We start from the raw sequence: 9747 nt of genomic DNA, 5'->3' as shown, positions 1-9747 counted from the left end.
TCAATTTAGCTGCAGAAAAAATGGCAAGATGGGGGCTGGCAGGTGGGGATTTTCCCTCCCCCTTCCTCCGCCCAGGTCCCACACGGCCACGCCCGGCGGCCGTCGACTGACGTTCCCCCTCTGGAGCTGGCAGGGGCGGGCAGGAACCCTCCCCGTCCCCGCCGGTCAGCCCCGTTCTGCCGGGGCGGGCAGGAGACGCCGCCACCCCCCGGTCCCCCCCCCCACCCCCGCGCCGCCTCCGGCCGGGTCCCCGCCGGGGCGGGAACGGGCCCCGCTCGCCGCCGGCTGCGGTGCTGCGGCGCCACCTGCTGGGAGGCGGCGGGAGCGGGAGCGCGGCTGCGGTGCCCGCCGGTATTCCCCCGTCGGGGGCGGGGGTCTGCGGAAGACCCCCCGGAGAGGCTGAAAGTGCTCCTCAGCCGGGCGGGAGTGGCCTGGAGAGCTTTACATTGCCGATCCAGGTTTGTGGAAGCAGCAGCATCCTTCGGGGATGGGATGGGTCGGGGACCGGGACAAAGCTCCCGGTAGCTCTCCTTGCAGTCCGGCTCCGTTAGCAGGCAGCGGTGGAAATCGCGCCAAGGCTGAACGCTTCTCAAGGCGCCCTGCAAAACCTTAGCGTTGGAGGGAACACCTCTGACATGAAGCAACCGAGGGGATTAAAATATCCGAGACGATAAAATAACCCCTCTTCGGCAGGTATGCTACGGACAGTCATCCTCATCTAATGACAAGGAAGAAAGTCCTGGCTCTCCGCATCCCTTGCAATATGGCTATCCAGCTGGTTTTCTTCTGATTTCTTTTTCTGAAGAACAAAAAGCTGCCTTCTTTTGCAGTGACTGATAGTATGACAATAGTTAAACTACTTTGCTTCTACAAACCCATGCGGACAATAAACGCTCAAATTAATATTGAGCCTTCTGTGCATGCAATGTCCATGTAGTTTTGTGGGAAGGAAAATGTTTTCTGTTGAGGACAGATATTCCCTTGGTGATGGATTTAGAACCGCTTGTGCTATAAGGTGAATAACACTACCAAATACTTTAAAAAGGTCTGTCAAATCATTCTTTCCAGTAAGTCATTCATTCACCTAAAGTCCTGGGAAACAGAGTGCTCTGAACCCTGATACTCATCGACCAGTGTTTAGCAGTAAATAAGGCAAATCCCATTCCTAAATCAGAATACCAATTTTAAGCTTGACATGACTGAATTTTAGTTGATTTGCATTAATTACAGAATACCATTGTGGTAACAATACATTTTCAAACGAGCATGGAGGGACAGTTTCTTGGCTGGCTGAAGGCAATGAAAGACCACACCGCTGCCAAAAGCAGTGCTCCTGCTGCATCTCTTGTGCCTTGCGTTAGTGATCTCGCAGCTGCTGACCTGGCTAAGAACTGTGCAGCGGGCTGAGCTGATCCCACCCTCGGCATGGTCATTTAATCACTAGTGTCACTGCAAAGAAATACGCAGCCCGGGCAGGATAGGGGTAAGTCTGGACCGTCCCTTCCGCAGGCTTAAGCCACCTGGGAAACTACCCCTGAGGTCTTGCAAAATGTGAAGAGAGCAAATGACAGAAGCTCATTAAGAACAAAGGAGAATAAAATTATTATATTCCTTTTTTTCTTCACATGTACCGTAAATATAATTTCAGAAAAGCAGACTCAAAAGTAATTATTATTATTTCAAAGGCACAGCACTTCCAAAAGGACTGGCACTTTCTGTTATCTTTGGGGTCCTTATTCACTTCAGTCCTTAAGTTTCTGGTCCACAGGTGGCTTGTAAATGAGCCCGAAGCTGACTCTTTCTTCTGACTTCACCAACAGCGACTGAGTCTCCTTCACGAACACTTTCACTGGGTTGGCACAGTGCCTTTTCATCTCACCAACCCCTCCCCACAATCCTGTGCTGCAACCCCGGTGATGACAGATGCAGACTATTTTCTTGCCACGTAAGGGGCTGATTATTTTTTGTTTAGTTTCACAGTGATAGGAAATTATATATTGGGTCATATTAGTCAATATTTGTATAGTAAAAAATAATAATTGTAAGAATGGCTCATCTAGGTATCAAAAAACTTGTGTTAAGCCGACGTTTCCCGTGTAATCGAGGTGTCCATACGGCAGAGCTGTGATCTCTATACACTTAGTAAAACAAAAAGCTTCAACACTCTTCAGGCAGGCTGGCGGAGTGATGTGTTAATCTGCTCCCATTAACAAGACAGCAAATTCCCAGTTGATCACCCCGTTCAAATTAAGCACGTGTAATCTCACGGTGACACTCACAATGGTGTTAACATAATGCATACATAGAGATAGACGGGATGAAGTAAATGTCCTCAGGAGTGCTCAGCTTCCAACATCAATGTCATTTAGGCACTCTGAATTTTAATATGGGTCATTAACACCAAACTCCTGTAATCACTGTTTTAAAGACAAAGCCTTGTAACTGTGTCAGCCTTCTGCACACTACAGAAGGGGTGTAGGCAGTTACAGGTTTTCCAGTTCGTGGCAGGATGGGGGAGTCCCATCAGACTCCACCATGGAGGTGTATTTTATCGGAGGTGGCGGTGGCTTGAAAGACGGAGGTCTGTTCATACTGAAACAGAAGAGAAAAAATGCGCTATCACACAAAAGCCGTATAAAAGGCTGTTGTAGAGTGTTCACAGGAGGAGGTAGATGGACACTAAATCATTATAAGAGCACCTGACATTTGCTCTTACATACTGCAACTTCCCTGTTTCTGTTCTACAGCCCCAATGCACCTGCTGGTATTTATTTGGCTTCCTCAGCTCCCACCTCACAATTTTACTTCATTCATGCTTCAGAAAAACAGACCATGGTCCTGGTGAACCATTCAAAACCCTCGCAGAGATCTTTTGCTCCCACGGCTCTCTGAAGGTATATTTAAAGACTCATAACATTTTTCATCACTTTATAGACCAACATGAAGAAAGGTCCCATCCCAAATCAGTGAAAAAAATCAATCCCATTTTTACTTTTGATATACAGGATTTGCAGTCATGTTTCAAAAGGGTTTTCTAGAACCGCAAATGATCACCATGATTTTTCAAACATTTTAGTAACGTTAATAAGATTAAAAATAATTGGCTCTTAGATACTGCTTTCATCAGTAGATCTCCAAGTGCTTTAGTAGGGAATTAAACTTTGGTAATAATTACAAACTCAATGCTTCTTTGACTGGGATTAAGTTTCAGGTAGCCTACTTTTAAATATATTATTCACAACTCAAACAGTCTATATTGCCCTAGAAGTACAATTTCATTAAAACATGTCCTCAAGTAACTATGAAAAATCAGAGAGCAAAAGCAGCTGGCAGGGACGCTAATAGAAGTGGGGGGCTCTGGGGAAAAAAATTGACTTGTATTCTTCCCTCACACCCTGAAGCTGCATCGAAGCTCTTTTTTTAAAGTTTATTTTATAGTTAACCCACAGAACAGATGAAAGGACTAAGAACGCTCCACATGTCATACCTCTGTATGAAAAAACAGCATTAGTGATCCATGTATTTAAAGGTCTTGTGCGCTATGGGTAGTCTCAAATGAAAATGTGTAAATCCAAACAGCTGGGTTAGAGTTTGTGCTGTCCCCTGTGCCACCCCTCCTGCCCCTGCAGTTCCCCTCCCTAGTACTTACATCTCTTTCTGGTACTGACACCATTTCCTGACGCCTAAAACTATTAGAAAACTGCAGAAGAGGAGCAGGACGGCTACCACTGTTGGCCAGGGGAAGTGACTGGCTTTCGTGTTCCTCGCGCCTCCTGGAAGGGACACACAAGACAGAGCTCAGCTCAGCATCCTCGGGGAGGAGGGAAATCCATGCTTGCTGCCTGTGGCTCGCTGCTCCCCCCAGGCACAGTACTGGTACAGTACTAAACAGTACAACAGGCCCAAATCAACAGCGGGGTGCGAGGTTCCCAGGCTGAGGATCCCAAACTCTAAGCATGCAGCTGTAATTTGTGGACTTAAACCACTTTCGTTCTGACTGGGTTTGCAGGCTGATGTCAGCCACCCATCGGTTCACACGACGAGCTTATTCAGGCACAGCCTGGCAAGCATGTCGTCCAAATGCCATTGGTTTTCTCTGTTCCCCCGTGAGCTTCTCTGAGAAGAGGAAGTGTGTCGTGGTGCAGCCTGGGCACAGCTGCCCGCCCCAGCCCTCCTTCCCACGGGCTTGTTTTTCATGCTACTGACACCAAACCCTGCCAAAATGTCTGGCCAAGGGCGCAGCCGCCTTTTGGGGTGGGCTCTCTCTGGTGGCGCAGCATCCCCACCTTTCCACAGCTGCCTCTCCCCACCGCGGTGCTGGGATCCCCCCGCTGCTCCCTCCTGCGCAGCCACCCTCGGGGACTCTGGTGGCTGAAAGAGATGCCCTCGGGGTCCTGGCTACGGGGAGGAAGGAGAGGGGGAGCACGGTCCTCCTTCAGCCGCCGTGGAGGATGCAGCAGTGAGCTGGGTGCCAGAGAGGGCTGGACCACAAATGTCACTAGGCAATACCACCCCAGTGTCACCTCCTGTTGTGCTGGCCTTACAACCCTTTGCAAGGTTGGTCCTACTGGCACGTCACCCAGCCTGGGTCTTAGCCATAGTGGCAGCCAGCACCGCGGCCGGGCACCAAGTCCACCACGCTGCATGAGCCATGAGTGGCCCCTGGGGTGCAGGAGTGTGACCGGCCAAATTTTGCTGCTGGAAGAAAACATGCGCTGGGTTGTTGCTTGCAGAGACAGGGAGAAGGCAGGGATGCCAAAAGCCTGCGACAGCCCGCGGTGTAGCAATGCAGCTGCTGTGACTCCGTCCCTTTTCCTTTTTTTGAAATTCCTTGGCCAAATTTACACGATGCTCCAGGTTTTGTGCTTCTCTGCTTTTCTTGCTTACTGCAACGGCACGCTGAAAGAAGGGGATTTTAGGATGATGTCTCACCAGTAATATTGAGCAGACTGCTGGTAGTGAAGAAATCTTTCCCCTTGGTAACTGAAATTGGCTGGTCTGTGATGCTGAAGGACAGGTTACCTAAAAGGATATGGGCACAGGACATTTTTAGTAACTTATTTGGGTTTTTTTATAATGAAGGTTGTGTTTAGAAGCCACCATTATTCACCCTGCTGAGCACTGGAAATCAAATTCCAGAATCCGGGTGTCAAACTTCACTTGGGGGTATACCTACATTTTTGGTCTACTACCCGGTGTTAGACAAAAAATGTGCTTTTATCAAATTAAAGAATATTAGAAGAAAGAAAGAGTATTAGAAAACATCTATTAAGACACTCCAGCAAGCCAGCATTGAGCTGCACAGTGGTCTGGAAGAATGACAAGCTTTTCACCTCTTTGATGGTAATGAAAAAGCTAAAGATATTAAGTGGCTTAGCAGCAACACAAAGAGTCTGCCTCTGCCGTGACTGAGTGAAACCTCAGTCTCCTCTGTCAAGCACTGTGTCTGAACCACAAAAATCATCTTTCATCTCTTGGTAGACAGATATTTTCCCTTTCCTAATATGGCTCAGCTACCTACGTTTGAGATCAGTGCTGCCTAAGGATACATTCCTGTTTTTTCTAGCCATCTCCATGTTCGCATCTTCCGAAATAATAGCTAAAATATGTAACTAGACAAGGGCACAGCTTTTCCAGAGCTGCCACAGCACTTACGATGCGCCAGGGTTGTATTCTCGGAGGAGCGTGTGGCATTCTTGAGGCTTTGCAGGGATTCAGTGGTGGAATTGTTCAAATCTGGACAAAAAGAAATAATATCCTTCAATTATCTTACAAGCCTGTACATGACTGCTTCATTAGGTTTAACTGTGGCTATTTTATACCCTTCGCTTTTCTCTGCTGCAGACAACAAATGAAATAACAGAGGTACCTGAAAGTCTCTAGTATAATTGCTGATTTATAAATCCAAGGAAAAAAATCCATTGTTCAAAAGATGTAAATGAGTAACTGGACAGAGCCAGGAAAATCTCTTTCTCATGAGATGCTGGTTCTGATTGAAATTAGGCACCCAAGCATGTGCATATATCTATCTATATCTATATCTATATATCTATATCTATATCTATATCTATACCTATATCTATACCTATACCTATATCTCTATGTATGTATTAAAAAGCCCTACCAAAGTCAGTCCAATTTTAGGGCACTCTAAAAATTCACTGAGAGTTTTGGACATTAATTCAATTCAGGTTCTTCTTTTCTCCTTGTTTATTAGGTGTTTGATTTTATGGGGGTAAGCGTGGTAGATCTGGCATTTTAAAAAGTTATATTAAAAAAAAGGACACACACTTAGAGATCCCATAACACTGTGCTCTATACAGCATGCCGACGAGCACTACTTATTATTATCTGCATAATGGCTTGTGTTAGAGCCTCAGAGGATTGACCGGATAGTGGTAATCCCTGTTGTACGAGCCCGGTGGCCCTGGGAGGGCACAGGGAAACACATCGGTATGCCTCAGCAGGCACACCGGTGCCCGTGCGCTCTGAAATTGCCCTCAATTACAGCCGCTGGACTGAGGACCCTTGAAGGCCATGGCTCAGCTGGTGGTCAGGCAGGCACAGCTGTAGGGAAGCCGATGAGTGGTGCAACACACGGTACCTCCTGCAAATCGTAGTGTAATTCAGCACGCTTTTAGCAAAAATTGCAACCAGCAAGCTGTGCAAGAGCAGAATCATGAAGCTTTAGATGTTGTCACAAGGTTTTGGTCTAAATGCGTGGTTGTGGGTTATACGCTGGTAAATAAGCACCAGAGTGCTGCCAAAAATATATCCAGAAAATGGAAAGCAGCTGCTACATTTGAGCTTCAGCCAAAAGACGATGGCCATACAAATGCAAAAGTGCGTTGACAGGTCCTGCCTGTTCCGAAAGCACAAAGACAAACCAAGATGTTGAAAAAGAAAATCACTTCTGGCTTTCTGCTGCTGAGCAGAGATTTTCTAAAGGGAAAGGTTTGTGAAAAAATGTCCACCCCCAGGTTTTTTTATTGATTAATTGATCTTTAATGAGGCTGCCTTTCGATGTTCTATTAGCCAACATTTATTGCCCTGCATTATCTCATGATTTCATTGCTGCTCTGTGATTTTATTTAGCTTCTCCAGTAATTTATTTCATCTATAAACTACCCTCAGTACTCACTACATTTGCCTAGCAACTCTCTCAATTTTAATATTATTAAATTAAATACGTCTAATAAAACCAGGATACTCAAAAGCTTTTCGTTCCTCTTTTGCTGTTGCAAATCCTTGACGGCCTGGAAGTCTCAAGTCTTTATCTTCTAACTCAGTGCCACTCAGCAGGGGAATTGCTTCTGTAGAGTACTGAAAAGCTGGTACAGATTACACCACCCGACTTTTGGCCTCTGCTCGGATGCAACTTTTCCATGTTTAGTAATAATTTTTGCATGGCAATGTGGTGACTATCAACTAGCAGCTGAAAATAAGCACCACAGAGCTAATGTTCTTGGCAAAGGCATCACAAACTGAGGACCACGTAGAGCTGAGTACCTGCTGCTGTACTTTTTGCAAGGTACTCCAGATCACTGTAGATTTGCAACCCAACACTCACTAAGTTGGTGCCACAATTGCAGCACCTGTATTTAGCTACATTTAGCTACCTAACTCCCCTGTTAACAGTCCTATGACACAAAGGAGACGCATCATCTACTCACGTGCTGTTGTCAAACTCTCACTGAATGCTGTGGCACTGGTATAGCTTTCTGTCTCTGCGGTAGAAATCAGCGCTCCTGCTGAAAAACACACAAGCTTGTAAAAATTGCTGTAGAGGACCTTATCACTTGTTTTTCATTTTTCCCTCTTTCTTCCCTGTTTCCTGACTAAAGAGGTCGACGAGTTGTAACCTACTACCTGAGATGCTGGCTTCCCTCAGACAAGCACCACAAAATTCTGTGTCTAGTCTGTCACAAGCTAGAAACTCAAGAGGAGTTTGGTGAGATGGATGAATAAACTTTGAGAAAACATATGGGGCATTTAAGCATGCATTTTTGGATTTCAGCTGAGTTTCAGCTGAAACTCAGTAGTTCCAAGTGCACTTGTTTTGACCTGAAGCCAATAGGGTGCGATGAACAAACATACATAAATCAGAATTTAGACAGGGTTTCACCAGCTCCAATGAGACAAAACTGTTTTCCCAACTAGCAAAGAGAAGTTTTGAAGAAGTTAGTGTATGGGAGTCACACCTGCAATGCCTGGTGGCAAATACCAACTTATTTAACATTTTCCTTTAATCTTTTTTTGAAGTGCTAAGTATTCTAGAGCTGAACTAGCTATTTATCTGATATTTAAACACAGACAGATGGTGGTTAGCAAGTCGACCTCTATTTTCCCAAGAGGACTATTTCACATTTACTAAAAAGAGTCCACCTTTCCTAACACCTGTCTTATTTTTGGAAAAGTACCATTAAGCCATCTGAACAAACCTGAGAAGGTAAAATGCAGCTGTAACCCAGCTCTCAAAGCCTGAGCATCTCTGGGCTCAGAGATGGAGCTATCGTGGAAGCTAAGCAAAGACCAGGCTGCAGTTTTAACAGTCTTGGTTTTGGCTCCCCTCCTCCTTCTCCTGTCTGTATCTGTGCACTCTTCCCTCTTACCAATTCCCAGCTGTCTCTTGGATTTTCATTAAAAACTTGCAAAATAACAGAAACTGAATCAAACCGCTTTTTACAATGGCAGGCTTGGACTTGGCATCCTGACTTGGCTGCAGCCCAATGGGTCTGCTCAAGAAGCTGATGGTGGCACCGGTGTGAGAACCAGCAGTGAGCCGGAGAGGAGAAGCACTAACCCATGGTTGGCACACCACGACTGCCACACGTCAGGGGCATTGGTTAAAAGGCAGATGTTTCCTGGGCTATTGACAGAAGAGAAATGGCTCAGCTCCGGCTTACACTATGACTTTGACCTCGTACCTCCTCAACCAGTGAAGATATATAATCCAGCGAGGAGAATCCACTCTGTTCACATTGTGTATTTATAGCCTTTGTCATGAAATTGTTTGTTGAGACAGAAGGGCTTTCAGTCCACTTGGACAAGCACTTTGCTGCCCTGCTGTCAGCCAAGCTGGGCAAGTGTCTCTACTTTGGGGATGGGGAAGGCAGAGTGAGAAGCAGCAAACTTTAATTTCAGTGCCACTGCAATCTGTGTTCCTGCCCTGGCATATCTCGGTCTAGCCTCTTCATGCCCCGGGGCTTTCTATTAAGTGGTTCAGCTCCCAAACAGCACTCCACTGGGGCAGGACGAAGCCTTGTGTTCAGCATCTTCCTCCAGTATTACCCCACACACTGCCCATTGCATTACTTGCGCATCTCTCGGTAAATACCGCTATAGCGTAATATAGGTTACTTTAAGTGAAGATTGCAGGATTGAATTACACAGTTTAAGGAGGACGTTCAATGACCCACAGGCTCATGAAAGTTAGTCTGTTGCAACTGATTTTTTTTTTTGTTTGGGAGAACAAGGCTGCTGCAAGTACCAAGGGCCAAATTCACTCTTGCCGGCTGCTGCCTCAATGGTGGACCATTTCCGAGCCAAAGCCTTGGTGCTGCTATGGAGGGGAAGACAGCATTTGACAACGACTTGCCACGTTGCCTCTTCCCTGTGCTGCCGCTTCACAAGGGCTGTTTTGTCTCTGAAATAGGAGCATGTGCCATGCCTGCATTTATTCAGGCCACATGGCAGCGAGTGCACACCTTGCTGCCAGTGAGGGCAGCCCCAACTCCCTTCTAACTG

The 9747-nt window shown here is 46.3% G+C and overlaps 1 protein-coding gene across 1 annotated transcript in view; it reads right to left on the bottom strand.

Annotated features, from left to right (window-relative positions):
* Window positions 1-2177: 2177 nt before the first annotated feature.
* The window catches only part of CD96 (CD96 molecule), a 28803-nt gene continuing 21233 nt past the window's right edge, over window positions 2178-9747 (bottom strand). Inside the window, exons 10-13 of the mRNA XM_076328850.1 lie at window positions 7674-7751; window positions 4933-5022; window positions 3650-3773; window positions 2178-2592 (exon numbers count right to left, since the gene is read on the bottom strand). Of these exons, the coding sequence (XP_076184965.1) occupies window positions 2484-2592; window positions 3650-3773; window positions 4933-5022; window positions 7674-7751 (401 nt within the window). The 3' untranslated portion in view covers window positions 2178-2483. The remainder of the gene's footprint in view (window positions 2593-3649; window positions 3774-4932; window positions 5023-7673; window positions 7752-9747) is intronic.

Source organism: Aptenodytes patagonicus, chromosome 1 (genome assembly GCF_965638725.1).
Source record: "Aptenodytes patagonicus chromosome 1, bAptPat1.pri.cur, whole genome shotgun sequence".
Taxonomy (NCBI): Eukaryota; Metazoa; Chordata; class Aves; order Sphenisciformes; family Spheniscidae; genus Aptenodytes; species Aptenodytes patagonicus.
Note: the sequence above shows the minus strand (reverse complement) of the source record. Positions and strands in the feature narration are given on the sequence as shown.